This window comes from Pieris rapae, chromosome 22 (assembly GCF_905147795.1).
Source record: "Pieris rapae chromosome 22, ilPieRapa1.1, whole genome shotgun sequence".
Lineage (NCBI taxonomy): Eukaryota > Metazoa > Arthropoda > Insecta > Lepidoptera > Pieridae > Pieris > Pieris rapae.
The window spans coordinates 3,212,668-3,228,823 of record NC_059530.1 but is presented as its reverse complement, the minus strand read 5'-3'; the positions used below and the strand labels follow the sequence as shown (position 1 = coordinate 3,228,823).

The following is a 16,156-nucleotide window of genomic DNA, read 5'->3' as shown; positions in this document are numbered from 1 at the left end:
CATTTTTTCCTTCCGGTATATTTTCGGCTATTTAAGAATTCGTCAATTGGTCTACATAAACTCCGATTTGATGGAACCATTGTAGAATTCTACAAACTTTATCGATGAATATTTTTATTTTACACCGTAACTGAATTTTGTACAGTAATGTTTAATAGGATTTGCTCTTCCAAATGCTAATTCAATGGCTTTTACAATATTTACACCATTGTCGGTAGTGACGGCCACATTTGTTAGTTCTGCAGAGTATGAATGATTATCAATTTAAAAAAAAAACTCTTAAACTCACGTACAAAAATCGATTTTTACTTTAAAAAAACCGATACTTTCCATATTCGATTATTCTTTCACATCCCTTTTTCTTCCATCCACTTTTAACTTTGTCAGATCGTAAAAAGTAAACTAATCTTACTTTGAAACTGTTTTCTAAATTCATATTCTTTACAACTTCTAGTCTCTAGATATACAGTTATTGTTTTCCTGAAGAATTTTAACTGAGCCTTTTATACTTTTTTAAATTTATTTTAAAATGGTATGTATGTTTAAAATATTTTTTCTTTTTAGATTTTAATTGATTATTATTATTTATCTTTTTTACTTACAGGCTCGCTATTTCAAAGAACAAGACATAGATGGTAAGTCTTAACATAACACACTTACAATTTAGAATATCATATTTAAACTCAGGTTCAAATATAGTAAACTTAATTAAATAAGTATATAAAATCATAGTTCAAAGTAGGCCAAATAACTGTTGTTTATAAACAGACTAGGTATATGAAATCATTCTCAGTCTTTGTACTTAATTGTAATTAATAAGTATTTAAACATAGAAGGATACTTTATGCACAAATAATTATTAATTAAAATGCTAAATACTCTGGTCCTTCCTTTTTTATTTGTAATGACTATATCAGATGATTTTGTAATACAACAAGATATATATATTTAAAAGAGCTTAGATATTTTAGTATAAAGTTATAAACAATGAATTTCTGCCTGGTTTCAGAGTTCCGTGAATGTTTCTACTTATTTGCTCGATCAGGACAGATAACATCACTGGATGAATTGACAGTGGTCATGAGATCTTTAGGAATGAGTCCCACAATACAAGAACTCACTGGTATGTGAAATAAATTAAGGATTATTATACTATTGCACATTTGTTTTAATAAGTCTTAAATTGTCTATTATGAAATTTTATATGAACAATATGACTTTTAAAGCTTGTGTCATTTTTATAAAATAATATGTATATTGTTTTCTGTGATTAATTTATTACCATAAATAAATTTATTGTTATTGACTAAGAAAACAATATAGTAATAGCTATGCTATACTCATACAATTACTATACATTAAATAACAACTGCCATATAAAATTACATTAATCTAAAGAATTTAGTGATATATCAAGATAATCTTAAGATAACTTAATATTTTACTTCCTGTAAATATGTTTACTTGATCCCTGCCATGCCATTAATTTCTATAATTTTCTTTAGATACTATATATATTATGCAGTAATTTTGTAGTATACATTTTTCAGGCTACTTGAAAGGAAAAGGTGGTAAAATGTCCTTTGCAGATTTCTTGGAGGTGATGCACATACATTCCAGAGCTGAAAATCTACCACACGAGGTGAATGAGAACATAAATATTTCACATTAGACTCTATTATTCATTAAAAATGTATGAAATTAGGGCAGCCTTGTACAGTTTGTAAATTGAAAAATTTGTTGCTTTAGTGGAACATGGCTGACGAAAAATTATTCTGTCTTGGAGTCATTTATTAGGAAACACATTTTTTTACTTGTTTTATTAAAAATTATTATTTGCAAAAAGTTTTATGCAATTAATGTAAAAATCCACATTTCAGGTAGTGAATGCATTCAAAGCAGCAGACAATGACAAAAATGGAACAATACCTGCAAAACAGTTGCGGACTTTGCTACAGAATTGGGGCGAAGGTTTATCAGCACGCGAGGTTAGTACAGTACTTTTGCCTTACAAATAAAATAATTTTGGTTTTTGACGGTGGGAAAGATTTTTCATACACTTTGTATTGGACACGAATAGAGGACAAAATATGTTTACATTAGTATCTTGATATTGTGTGTATTTAAGAGTGAATTTATTTTATATATGAGCAGCTGAGCAATGTTTTGCTTTGAAACTAGAGCAAGATTTGATATGATGAATCATATACTACACTTAAGAGTTTTTCCCACCTCAGTCTGTTTGCTGTTTGTTTTCTGCATATACATTAAATGTTATGGGTGTTGGAACAGATTAAAGGCATTTAATTTATTTTCTTTGAGATATGGGTCAAATTAAACCCGTGTCGAGGTACCTTCATCTATTTATATAAATAAATAATATTAACTGTAATTATCTATTAACAATTTTGAAGTTTATTTTAATAACACTTGACTGTATGTACTACCTACGCGTTTTAAGAATTGCAAGCAATCAACTCAGTTGCTATTGCTGACTGTGTATTTTATTGTCTGGAATCGAACCAAGTTTGATGATTTGCTTACAGATAGACAACATATTCCGTGAGGCAAATGTTTCCAACAATGGATCTGTTCGTTATGAGGACTTTGTGAAGATCGCGTGCGCGCCTGTACCCGATTACTATTAAGCAAGCTATTGAAACACAAATGGGACCAATTAGAAGTAGATTAAAAAAAAAATAATTTCATGTCCCATCCAATTTTTTACAGTATTTATTATTTAGAAAATATATTAGTAGTAGTATAATAACTGAGGTAAACTGTACCGAGCGCCAAAAGTTTTAAAAGAAGTTGCTTAAAAAATATTTTACCTATATTCTAACAGTTTCTTCAAATACAAACAAAAATGCAGTATTCAAATGCAATTAACAGACATGTGAATAACTATTTCTAAGCTAAGTATTATTATCTATTATATTTAAAAACGGTGGAAGGTAAATAAAACAATTATATTTTCAATCGTGTTTTATTTGTAAAACTTAACAAATTGATATGGCACTATGTGAGTGTGGTCCTTTTGACAATATTCGTTATATAATACTACAATAAATTATAAATGTGAGTCGTATACAGAAATAGAAGTATACACAAATGATACAAATAACAAAAAAAACAATAACGTATTTCCTAAAATTATGATTAAGTGACACTTACTGAAAAAAAAAATACGGTGGCACTTACTGACTTGTACTTAATTGAATTGAAATTCTTTTATTAGTAATATAATATAAATAAAGTCAATATTTACATGGCGATATTTAATTTTCTGTTCATAAAATAATGAATGCGTAATTTTACCTGTCACTATGGCAATAACATAAATAATGTGCAGAATTTAAAGTCTTCAGTCTAATTTAACCTGTAAACAGGCTAACATACTGTAATATCTTTTAACATCTTGTTGCACAGAACTCACAGTTATAATATATAGGATTGTTTTTTATAAGTACAGTAAAAAAAACTATTAAAGCAATAAGTACTATACGTATTCCAGATATTCTATAAATCTACGTTATAGTCCAGACTGTCAATTTCATTGTGATAAAATGAATTGACACAGCCAGAACATAGTTTTCTCTTCTTTATACTAACTTATTCTGGAAAAGCAGAACTACATAGCTTACAAAAATGTCAATAGTTTATTAAAATCATGTAAACTCAAGACAAATCAAAACATTAAAATCTATCAAGGGGTCTTGCAAGTTTATTTAAACTGGCATGAACACGAAAAGGTAAACAAACTAACAAAAACACTGCCTTATCTAGTTTAATATGTTAAAAAAAAATGCGAATTAAAGAAACTCAATTGTTTCAAAGTATTCTATAAATATTCAAAACACATTGCAATACCTACGAAGTAATTAGAGTGTGTCAAATTTGATATGTGGATGACGTCTTAAAAAAGGAAAACTCTGACCTGATCAGGGACAGGCAGGCTGATGAAGGCATTCACATCGTGTCTAAAAAGGTTAGGTAATCCCATAACTTATGCAATATAGTTATGGGCTTACTTTACGGATGCAGAGGACTGCTTAAATTGTGAAATCTAACGACTTACTTTTTTAACGATATTAGCGACTCCGGACCGAAGGACTAAATACTTCCAACACCAAGCGCGACAGTATTTTATTCCACTTTTATAATAAGTATATTCTGTCCACTGTCCACAACAACATTTTTACGAAAATAAACAAAGGTTTCAATCAGCATAAAAATCATTAAAGTAATAAAGAACATACTCATTCGTATATATACTCTTAACAAAGTTTTCAATAGTATGCAGTCCATTATTAAAACTACTGTTGTAGTATTGTTTGATGATTTGCTTTTTTAAAAGAGTACCTAGAGTTTTTTACGCCAACTTTTTCTCTCGGCCTACACCCTCTGTCTTTTTTGCCGAAGAGTAGGGGATGCCTACAGGTTCGAATTTAATGACGTGGAATAAGTGATACCTTGATGATCTTATGTTCCAAAATAAATGTATTTTATTTTTATTTAATTTTTTAGCTGTATATAAGGGTCTCAAGGAAAGTGTAGTGGAAATTTTTATATCCAGACAAAAGTTTCATGTTAACAAAATAGAAACAGATACTTTGCCCCCAATCGAAATATTATTACTATGGAGAGCTTATATTATAAATAACATTTAATATATTGCATTGGCACAGATTTGTACAAATTATTCCATTTTTTTATTGTGTTTATCTACGTATAGAAAATTACTATGGTTTATTGGCGTAAAATTCTATTTAGTTTAATATTGGCGGTTAATACATTGAACTTTCTAATTCTAAGGAATTATTTAAGTGCTAATGCAGTCTACTGTGTCTTCCCTTAATCTAATAAAAATTTGGAAATTAGGTTTTCCTTTATATTAAAATATACATGCCATGTCTATCTGTTCCACGCTTTTGAGAAGACTTAATCTACCAAACAAACCAACTCTGTCCCAAACTTCAGGTGATACGGCATTAAGATTAAAAATATGAAATAAACTAAACTAAGGAGATTATTGCAAAACTGCACACTTAAAGGTAAATAAAATATTTTTGCTTTCCAGGGTAATTTAAATTCAAAATTAAGATAGCTAATAACGAAAAATAACGAACAATTTATAAATAGCTCTTTGCGGTTTCCTTACAATGCGGATGTAAGGTTAATCCCGTAAAAAGGTGGCAGGAGGGAAGCCATATGTTGCACAAGGTATATAATAAGTATTATTATGTTTTACAACATACTACTATATTTGGTCACGTATTTTAGAAACTATTATGTAGGTAATGCGTGATTTTTTAACAAGGGGACGTCCATAAATTACGTGAGGTGTTAAAGAGAGGGTCGAGTCAAATCTCATTTAATCTTACGTTGGAAAATATCACGCAATTATTTTTTCTGATTACAAACAAAAAAATAGGAAAACGGTTGAGCCTAAAAGCCATCTCTGCAACAGAAAATTTAAAAACAAAAACACCTCACGTTATTTATGGACGCCCCCAATTAAAAACACAAAAATCTACGATCGAAGAAACTTCACTGTTTTTTTAAAGGTACATTAAAACGATAAAATATTATTGGTCATCGCGCAAGCTACTGCGAACATTCCGAGTACTAACTGACAACTGACATTTTTCAATACAACGCAAAAAAAAAAGAAAAAAATAGCTAGAGTGTAAATCCGATGTCAAAACATTCAAGCGACAAGTAATGAGGGAGTCACATTGAATATATCTTATTAGGCAATGGTGAATAGGAAGGTGCCTTGCAAAAAAACATTGTGCACCTTAAGACAAAGTACTATAAATCCAAAAACTTCTAAGCCTAATAATAAGGTTTGACTAGAAAAGATTGCAAGACTTATATAAGCCAAGGTTTCAGCAGATTTCAAAGTTACATAAGTCGCATGTCGTTCTCATTACAACTGACAACAATACAGTCATCAAGTATTCTAAAGAATACATTCGTGAATATTTTTTAAACAAAATTGTTTAGGCGACATCTCCGAACGAGTATTTAATTGTAAAGAACATTTGGTACAAAAAAATCTTAATTTACTAAATTGTAAATATTGACTAGAAACGACCTAACCATAACTGCGGGTTGGTCATTATTGCCGCACTCAAATGCGAAAGCGAGACAAGAGATAGAGAGATACTAATAGTGTATACATTGGACATATAGCTTGCTTTAGAATCATGGCATATTTAACGCCCAATATCTGCTTATCTCTAGTTATACCTGTCAATCAAACATGTTTATTTTTTACTGGGTTTCCTTTTCGTCTTCGGAAATTGCCCATCTGTCGTAGTATTTGCACATTTTCATCGTCTAGATCCCTCTCCATCCCTGATGTACCGGGAATGGTACCCCAAAGTTTTATTTTCGATGGCAGGTAGATTAATCCAAGGAGGGTAAGTACTGGCAATAAAAGGATTGAAATTAGTAAAATGGAGCATAAATAACAAAAAGAAACTCAGTCTCAGATGTCTGAATCTGTTTCGTGATCATGATTCTGAGAGGAAAGTAGGTGTTCAGCCTTCTGTAGCTGACACGCGCTTTAGGATATTAGGCGGATGTGGTTTCCTCACGATGTTTTCCTTTTCAACTAATATTAGCATATAGGGGCCGTTCAAGTATTAGGTAAGCACTCTACAGGGGCCTTAGACACCCTGTCTTTGATTTTCTTATTTGGTGATTACGTCAACAATAATTATATACTTTTTTACATATACATATTTTGGCCATAATATAATGTGTGGGACATTGTCTATGCTTGAAAGCGAAATGCATTTTCGGGGATTCCTACAAAAAATGAATTAAAAAAATAATAATAATTCCCGTAGAATTACTATACAATTACAAATGTTTATGACCCTAGTATTTAGTAGTTGATTCTAAAAAGCGTTGCGTTTAGTATAGTATAAAAGAGAATATTATGTATAGTAAAAGCAAATATTAATATTACAAAGAAAATATAAAAAATAACTCACTATTCAAAATACAAGGGAAGACTACGTAAAAGTTGAGAGTAGTCGAGTGAAAATAGAAGGCTTCAGAGAAATATAGCACGATATTCAGCACCAGCGACCAGTAACCCATCGAAACAACCCTGAAATATATAGAATGTCATACGTCTGGGTTGTGTGAACATTCACGATAAACAATGGATATATCGGCTAAAGTAATCGTTATATTAGCAGTTTTATATAGACATATTTAAGTAAACGAATCTTTTTAACAATGTTTAAATTATCACATAGAGTGTTAACGGTTCATTTTGTTGAGTTTATTTATATCAGAAGAAAAATATCATTTTTTATTATTTTGGCTCTAACACGGTTTGTGCATTAGTCAGCGTCAAGTATGGGATTATTATAATTCGTTGTTTTAATTATTTACAGTTTATGCATAATAAAAAAAGCAAATTCAAACAAAAATCGCGCCCGTCAAATTCGAAGGTTTCCGCGTTTTTTTTCTATCATTTTTATATTAGAATCAGAATGTTACAAAATATACCTAACGACAAGTTTGATATTATAATATCAAACTTGTTAGTTATATTATTGTTAACTGTTTGAAGTAATTGTCAGCAATTGCCAGAATAAAGTTGTAAACCAAAGCAAGTTTAGAATATTTTTTTATTCATTGTACCAATTCGAGTTTAATATTGAGTTTACTGTAGTTGATATGTATAGGTTTGTCGGTTCGGCTTGGAGCAACTCATCTTCTAGCATTGTTTATAAACAGCCTTTGTTTTTTTTTCAAGAACCCTTGATTCTTTCAACTTTTTGTTGCAAGGCTACACAGCTAATTCCGACAAGTAACTATTTAAATAACAAAACAGTAAAAACGCTTAAAAAAAACAATTTTAAGTGACTATAATGAAATCACAGTTTTCTGGTCTGTTACACACCCTATTAGATATAGTAGGAGAGCCCGTGGGAGGTCATCCTTCACCGATCTGATAACCAGATGTGACGTATTTTTTATTAAATATTTTTTATAAACAAATATGCCTATAATTGCTTGCCTATCGAAAAGTGGTACTGGCTATTTTGAATTAAATTAACTTTTATCGATTTTTTTTTCATCACCTTCATCCTTTTGATAACCAAATGAAATTTATTTGACTGATAGTTTTTGATACACAGAATATGCATCTAGGCATATTCTGTGTATCAAAAACTATCAGTGCAATGCTAGAAGTTAGCAGATCGATGGAGTCACATATTTTGACTTACCTGTTTGCCAGGTAGTTATACTCTGAAATGAGTAGGCAAGCATACCTAGGCATATTCTATATTAAAACAAGGCGAGAGATTAATTTGGCATAGTCATTTTTTTTAATAGTAGTAGCGGTCTATATAACCATAATTTTATTATTGACGCGATTTTTGTTTAAAAACATCCTTAATTACTGAAATAATCGAAAACTGATTTGCCGAGATTATAAATTAATTGAAATCTCAGATCAAGTTAAAAATAATTGATTTCAACTGCAACATAGTTATCAAGAGCAATTCAATCTCAATGATCTGATTCTTGACCCATTTGTACCAAACGAGTGGTGATAGTACCTATCTAGGGTAAGTGGTTAAGTACTTTTGAAGGATTTCTTGGTGGTTATAAAATCATAATCATTGTATAAAAGACCGACAACCCTAGAGTGATACAGTAAAGCTTTTACAAAAAATATATACAGAGTTCAAGAGATAATTCTTGAGGCTTGTTGAATGTATATGAATAAAAAGTTTTTTCACATTAAATTAAAATTGTGTTTTTATGCAGATAGAAAAGGCAGTAATGTAAATTTAGTAATTTATTTAAAAAAATATTATTACCCAATAATAAGTTCCTTTCCAAACAATATCAGAAATGGGGCCTCTAGGCCTGATTATTTTGATCCACATACAAATCAAAATCCTATTATTTATTTCTAAATTATTTTAAGTATGAATAATAATATACTAAGACTGTGGCTAAATTATTCTTTAAATTAATTAAAGAACCTTTGAACATAAACATTTCATTTTTGTTATGCCTTAACAATTTCAGTCTAAATGTCTTTTTTATTAAACTTGTAAATATCCTAATCTTAAATTTTTAAAATGTCAGTCTATAATATATTATTGCATTAATAATTGTAAGTAACTTACGGTCTATAATGTATATACAATGTGCAATGAATCAATGCCAAAGCTTTCAACACAGAAAACATTCCCAACATTCTTGATATTGTACCTAAAATAGAATTTTTATATATCAAAGTAAAAAGTAGATACTGTGTCAGATGTTAGATAGGTGGAAATTTTGCAAGGTAGAGATAAAAAGTAATCCATTTTTATATTGTATAATATAAAAATTATAGTCTACTTACTAGATTAAAAAGAAACTCAGACTCAGATGTTAAACACTTGTCTCTTATTCAGAAACTTATTTTATTACATTGTAAATTCAGATTGCTACCAATATTATTCAGTGTCATTAAGATAGATAATAGGAATAACATAATATTTTAACTAGTTTGATTAATTATAAAAGTTACTTACCATCCAAGGGATCATTTTCGCCGTTATGGCTTAAAAAGGACCTTTTTTCTATGTAAGATCTGCCGGCTGTCCCTAGGTCCATGAAGGCCACAAAAGCTATCCAGCCGCGAAATGCATATAGTACTTTATTTTGAATCGCCATGGTAAAATAATGCAAGTAAAGAAATAACTTAGTCAAATGTGCACTACGCAAGAACTCCTCGGATTTGAAAGTAGCATTAATTTGATGAATAGTTTCGATTAAAGATAATTAAATTAAACAAGCATGTAAAAATACCGAATGTAATTTATAACGCCCGACGCATTGCGGCATTTTACCTGCATTACTTATTTTATGTTTTAAATTTTTACGAACATTATGAACCTTTATAGCAGAGGGACAAGCAGTACAGTCAGGAGCTCGTCTAAGACCTAAAACGTCAAGTGTGACGTCCTGTCACAATAATTTTAAATGTCATTTTACTTTCAAAATGTTTTTTTAGTTCTAAGTTATTTCAATAAAATGTAGCTAGTCTGGATTATAAAATTCAAAATAATAAAATATATAAGAAATTTATGAAATATTTGCATGTATCTTAGAGAGAAAACTCAGTATCGGATAAAGTGCATAAAATTATAATAAACAGTTCTGAAATTTAATAAATTTATTATTTATATGCATTCTTATTTGCAAGGAAATAACTAAAAATATAAATACCTTAAAAAATACAATTTTATTATTTTTAATCTCTAAACACTCGAAGTTGCCATAGTGAAATTTGATGCTCCATCCGTCTACGGCTGATCATAAATTCCTAAAAATACCGTCGCCATATTGGTATTGTCAAAATCTTCGGGATCTCTTGGTGTGTAAGAGAAAATGGTTTTTCAAATCATCCAAATCGTTATTGAAAAGCTACTGTGATTACGTACAACGTTCTTGAACTTTAGATGTATCGTTTACCGTGTATTTTAGAAATTTTTGTTTGTAAATGATGTTTCCCATGCCGAAATGTTCGAGTGATACGGAGGCCGGGAGACCTTCTGATGAGCTTGAGTCTGCCGTGGCAGCAGTGTCGGATGAAATAGGAGATATCCTAAAGGATGAATTGGGGGATGCTGATCGCGCAGATCGGATTGGAGCCGAGTTAGCGGGTTTACGGGCGGAACTAGGACTTCTTGCGGGCCTGGCAGACGAGCCTCAACAAGATTTTCCGTCTCTTTTCGAAATAGCTGTAAGTAACATACTTTTACTACCTTTTCCTATTTTCCGACTGATGGTGGTATTCTGTTACACAGTTTAAAAATTATATGTGATATTAGTAGGTATAGATTTGTGGAAAATAAAATGAAACGAACTGACTATTAGGTGCACATTTTCATATAAATTTCATTTGTTACTGGTAATTTAAACATTTTCCGTATTGATTGTTTGACTGAGGTTTGTAAAAATATAATATAAGAGGTTTTAATAATAGAAAATATATTTTATGGGAATGTGTCATTGACCTTTTGACATGAACACTACCAAAATCATGAAGTAAAAGTTGTTTATAAATTGATTTCCAAATACAAATACTACCAATTGTTATGAGGATAACTTCCTTAAATTTATCAAAACAAGCAAGATTACTACCTGTTTAAGAGTAGGATAAGGTAAAGTAGGATATCTAGGTTCTTGTTGAACTAGATAGTAATCATTGATGTTTATATATATATTCCCATTTTTAATTTCAATATTCAAATTCAAAATTTCAATATTAAATTAGTTTAATTATATATATATAAGCTAGTTTAAGGAATTTGTTTCTTTACGTTACCAGAACAAACTTGTGTCTGAAGTCGAAACTACTACATGGTGTCTGAGACTGGGGCAGACTAAACCTAGTCCAATTTAACCCTAAGAAGACACAAGTTTAGCATTTACCACCAAAAACCACCCTTTGTAACTACTCATCTTTTTGAAAATACTCTTAAAGCCACAGCCAGCACTAGAATACTTGGCTTGACATATTAAACAACATTAAGTTTTGCGGTCATTTGGAGGGGAACGCTAAATTTGCCTCCAAAAAGCTTGGTCGGCTCAGCAAGGCGAGATGGAACTTTACTCCAGGCCACTGCTTGCAACTATATAAAGATCGAATTCAGACCCACATGGAGTGCTGTTCTCACCTGTGGCAAGGGCAGAGAAGGTTTAAATTGTCGATGACCAATCCCTATCTGAGCGGCTTGATCCTCTGGCGTTGCTTATAAATGTGGGGTCACTCTGCATTTTAATAATTTATCATATATAGTAATGGAGCTTTGTAAGTTGTGCTTACATAATAGTAATTTCTTGTATGGGTAGCTGGTTATCAGTATGTACAACAATGGTGTTTCATGGTATTATTATATATACATTCAATATTTTAGTTATGGTACGATATTCAATATAACATACACATGTTAACTGTAGTAGATGTGCATTTGAACTTTAGTTGCATAAAAGCTCATTTTAGTAAATAATATACTGTTATTCAGTACTTTTAGGCTAAGATTTATCAAATTATCAAAAAGTAAATTTAAAAAAATATTTTATAAACAAAGTCAATTTCTGATGGGTCTCTGCTATTTCAGATTGGTCATCGCGCATCAGGCAGTGGCTCATCATCTACATCATCTTCATGGTCTGGGGCTCGAGGGGCGAAAGCCCGACGGGCTTCTCGACCTCATCGCACGCAGCGGCGTCGGACTATTGCAAAAGGAAAAGAGGTAAGGTCTAAGAAATAAAAGAATGTTTATCTTGACCAAAACTTGAAATTTGAACTTAACAGACAGCCTTTTAAGTATATATGTGTGAGCTGGCTATGAATGTGCGTCCGCAGTATATAAACGATAACCATACCTACAAAAGAAAATCAAATTGTCTACATGGTCCAAAAAGTTACGGAGACAATTCTCCATCTGTTGTTAATTTTCTTAATATTTCCTTTACCATACAATCATGTGTTGTTTATGAGGTTCAGTCCCAAGCTCATATAATGATTTTTTGGTAAAGGCTTTCAGCCCGTGAGGGTCTGGCTAACATTAATTATTTAATAAAATAAAATAGCCTTTATTACTGTTAAAGTTACTATATATACATGAAAATTATAGAATGTCCCTAATAACAGTGTGCCTTTCGGCAAAGGCACCAATTCTTTCCACTCTGTTCTGTCCAAGGCGACTCTCCTCCAGTTTGGACCTGCTGTCAGTTTTATTTCGTCTGTATTGACGTTCTCTACTCTTTTTTCTACTATTAATTATTTAGTAGTAAACAAAGAATTCCATAGGTTTGCCGTCGTCGCAGTATTGCAGCTCGTCGTGCGGCTTCGCTTCGCATGCGTCGTATTGAAGTCGTGTCGGACGTGTCTGATGTGGGTGCTGACTCAGATTCTGATGACCAATGGACGGAGTTGGATGACTCTTGTAAGTTGTCTTAAATCAAGCTTCCGGAAATAATGACATCTTAATTTAATTATCAGTTTTTAAACACAATTTTTGTATAGTACATTAGTAGTTAACACCAAACACCTATTGCGTCCAGGAAAAAATGCTGCTTTGCAAGTGCTAAAGAAACTTAGAGTTACATAGAAAGCATCATTACAGGCTAAGGCAAATTAAAAATCTTATTTTGGAATAAAGTAGACACCTAATCCAAACTTTTCTCATAATTTTTTGTTTAGTCAAGGTCCTAAACATGTATCTTGAAATTGAAAACATACAAAAAGACACTAAAGTTGGTATAAGACAAAAAAAATTTAGTTGCCTCATTATGAAAACTATATTATATATGATAAGGTGTATTGTTGTATCGGTGCTTTGCCTCAAAGGTTGGTAGAGACTTTTGTGCCTGTTTCTCAATTGCTATTATTATTCCCACAAATATAATATTTTCTTCTTTAACTTCTGTGCACCAACTTGAGAGCTTTATGAAAATATTACAATGTTTTCACAGCATCTTCAGATAAAGACGGTGGTAGAATGGACGACATCTGCCGTGGTTATCAGGAAAATGAGAAGGGATTGGTGAGTAAAACTACCTTAGTGAATGATTCATATGGTATTAACAAACAAACAAACAGAGAAACAAAATATCTTTATTTATCTAGGTAAACAAGTACACTTATGAACATCAAAAAAATTAAATTAATTGTAAATTTAGATTTACTACCAGTTTGCAAGTCAAGGGCGTAGAGCTGATTCATAATAATGAAATAATAATCATTTAATGTAGGTGTAGACAACATGTTTATTAATTAAAAAATAATTTTTAATGTTTCATTATTTAATAAATATATATTAAAAAAATGGACTTCAAAATTTCTAAGATTTTTTAAAGTTCTATATGTTATAGATGTAATCTCGGCGGAGTTTCACTATTATAATTTTATAACCAAATGATTTCATGACTGTGTGAATTAGAGTTATCAGTCTCTTTCCTTCACAGCGTTAATTTGAGAGACAACAGGTTCTTTAGTTAACAGTGAAATCAGACTTTTTTTTAAAAGTAGCGGTATACGCTTTAAAGATATATTTTTATGATACTTAGGTGGAAGCTCCGGCGATGGGTCAATTCCTTCTCCCTCTGCTAAGTGCTGAACCGCCTCCAGAGCCAGATCACTTTCTTATCAGACACGAAGATATTCTTCAGGTATACCAAATATATTTTTATATTCTTATTTTTTTCTATTTAACCCTAATAATTTATAATAGTAACCTAAATTTATTAAATTTTTTCTTCTATATACATGTGTCTTCACTAAGACATCATGGAACATTACGATCTAGCCTGAATTAAGACTAATAAGTAATTTGAAGTCTAAGTAAGTGTCAAATAAGACTACTTACAGTCTCTATTAAAGGGAAGACACTCTGTTATATATTATATTATAGTATTATTAAAAATGAAAAACACATTCAAATAAGAAATCTTTAAAACTGGTTTTATTTCCAGTTGTTGGCGTCTGCGGAAGAAAGTGCACGCGACGAATTGCCTCTGGAAGACGATGGCGCCTTGGAGACGCAGCCAGACTTGTGAGTATTGCCATTATTAACCCATTGTAAGCCTCACTTAAGTAATACTTGGTCTTAATGCGTAATATTTTAGACAGATATTTTTAAGAAATTAAGAAAATTTAAATTTATTAGTCTTGTTTAATTATTCCTTATGTGTCGGTCAGAATTCTGAGTCTTTTTTTAATACTAATAGGATTTCCCATGAAATTTACCATCATAGAACATGTATTAATTGGTTTTGTAGAAAGAAATAGATTGTCAGTTGTACCTAACTAATAGTAACAGTTGTCTGATGATTAAAATAAAATTAAAATATGTTTATTTTGGAACATAAGATCATCAAGGTATCACTTATTCCACGTCATTAAATTTGAACCTGTAGGTATCCCTACTCATCTGCAAAGAAGGGGTGTAGGCCAAAAGAAAAAGCCGGGGTAAAAACTCTCGGTACTCTTTTAAAAAAGCAAATCATCACAATACTTATTTCAAAAGATATATAGCAAATTAATTAGAAGTCGTCTGCCCAGCACTAGTCCCAGGACCTTTTATCAACTAGATCATCTCTAACTTTTTAGTAAACCTTTTTACACAGCTTTTCTTTAATACATTTCTTAAATTTATTAAAAGGCAGAGATAAAAGAGGCTCTGGGATTTTATTAAAGAAGAGTAACCCTTTTCAAAAAAAAAATATTACTAACTTTAGATAGTAAACATACAAGTGTTAATAGTGCATGCTTAGCCGCTAACAGCTGCTGTAATTTAGTTTGTCGTACTAATCTTTTATATAATAGATAAAAATTACTTGAGAGATATATTAATAATAATTAATATGTTGTACTCAGATTGTCAGAAGGCATGTTTGACTCCGAAGAACCAGTGGTCACACCAGAGGATGAAGCTGCCCTTCTTCACTTTGTCTGCGGTATGTATAAATCAATATAGGTTTTACTTTTCATTTTCAAGTTAACTGTATTCTAAGTTATTAAATTTATGATGTAATAATGATTTTTTAAATTGTAATAATAGGTGTTACAACTCTATATGGGTATTGGCCTGAGATAGCATTTTTTTAATTGATCATTATTAGTTTTTATTGACAAGTGGTTAGCCTTCTGTGACTGATTTTTTGGAAACGGGAATGTCTTAAAACAACTAAAGATATTCCTTACAATTTTTTTACTGTTGTGCACATTGCATAAAAGCCATAGCTGGTGAACAGATAATGCAAACATTGTTACAATTTGTTGTACCACAGAGAACGGTTCTGTGGTCTAATTATACACAATTCATACTTAAATAAGAAGTCCTGAGTACATACCTCTTTATCATCTATCCTTACCAGGAAGAAAGACACACAATATTGTCAGCCGTAAGGATTTGGAAAAATTATATTAGTTTGAGTACAAAGAGAAGTTAGAGTGCTGATTGATACCTTGCCTCACAATAGTTCTAAAACACTCACTATAAAATTTTTAATAATGGACGTAACTATTGACACATAAAAAATGTATCTAACCTAACCCGATTAAAGAACATAAAGAAATAAAAATATTTCGTGATTGGCAGAGTAAAAA

General features: G+C 30.9%; 3 protein-coding genes across 4 annotated transcripts in view; 2 read left to right on the top strand and 1 right to left on the bottom strand.

The window, feature by feature from the left end:
* Nucleotides 1–374: 374 nt before the first annotated feature.
* Nucleotides 375–2,979, top strand: LOC110996146 (calmodulin-like protein 4). The gene is made up of 6 exons (XM_022263687.2): nt 375–532; nt 605–635; nt 1,010–1,123; nt 1,551–1,642; nt 1,881–1,988; nt 2,547–2,979. The coding sequence occupies exons 1-6, from the start codon at nt 530–532 to the stop codon at nt 2,646–2,648; spliced, it is 450 nt and encodes a 149-aa protein (XP_022119379.2). The 5' UTR covers nt 375–529; the 3' UTR covers nt 2,649–2,979.
* On the bottom strand, nt 2,975–9,969 carry LOC110996147. Its single transcript, XM_022263688.2, has 4 exons — nt 9,567–9,969; nt 9,174–9,258; nt 7,008–7,126; nt 2,975–6,435 (listed from the first exon to the last, which is right to left on the bottom strand). The coding sequence occupies exons 1-4, from the start codon at nt 9,706–9,708 to the stop codon at nt 6,263–6,265; spliced, it is 519 nt and encodes a 172-aa protein (XP_022119380.1). The 5' UTR covers nt 9,709–9,969; the 3' UTR covers nt 2,975–6,262.
* A 392-nt stretch (nt 9,970–10,361) lies between these two features.
* Nucleotides 10,362–16,156, top strand: part of LOC110996170 — a 44,614-nt gene continuing 38,819 nt past the window's right edge. For both annotated transcript variants that reach the window (XM_022263724.2, XM_022263725.2), the window contains exons 1-7: nt 10,362–10,780; nt 12,162–12,296; nt 12,857–12,992; nt 13,522–13,592; nt 14,116–14,217; nt 14,521–14,600; nt 15,425–15,504. In XM_022263724.2, the coding sequence (XP_022119416.2) occupies nt 10,538–10,780; nt 12,162–12,296; nt 12,857–12,992; nt 13,522–13,592; nt 14,116–14,217; nt 14,521–14,600; nt 15,425–15,504 (847 nt within the window). In that variant the 5' untranslated portion in view covers nt 10,362–10,537. The remainder of the gene's footprint in view (nt 10,781–12,161; nt 12,297–12,856; nt 12,993–13,521; nt 13,593–14,115; nt 14,218–14,520; nt 14,601–15,424; nt 15,505–16,156) is intronic.

What these genes read in the sequence shown, in the direction of transcription:
- LOC110996147 (XM_022263688.2), bottom strand. Translation starts at nt 9,708, where the DNA reads ATGGCGATTCAAAATAAAGTACTATATGCATTTCGCGGCTGGATAGCT. An exon ending in CGAAAATGATCCCTTGGATG is followed by an intron (nt 9,259 to 9,566) that starts GTAAGTAACTTT and finishes ATTCTATTTTAG; the next exon opens with GTACAATATCAAGAATGTTG. An exon ending in CTTCCCTTGTATTTTGAATA is followed by an intron (nt 6,436 to 7,007) that starts GTGAGTTATTTT and finishes TTTTATTGCCAG; the next exon opens with TACTTACCCTCCTTGGATTA.
- LOC110996146 (XM_022263687.2), top strand. An exon ending in CAAAGAACAAGACATAGATG is followed by an intron (nt 636 to 1,009) that starts GTAAGTCTTAAC and finishes GCCTGGTTTCAG; the next exon opens with AGTTCCGTGAATGTTTCTAC. An exon ending in CTGAAAATCTACCACACGAG is followed by an intron (nt 1,643 to 1,880) that starts GTGAATGAGAAC and finishes TCCACATTTCAG; the next exon opens with GTAGTGAATGCATTCAAAGC.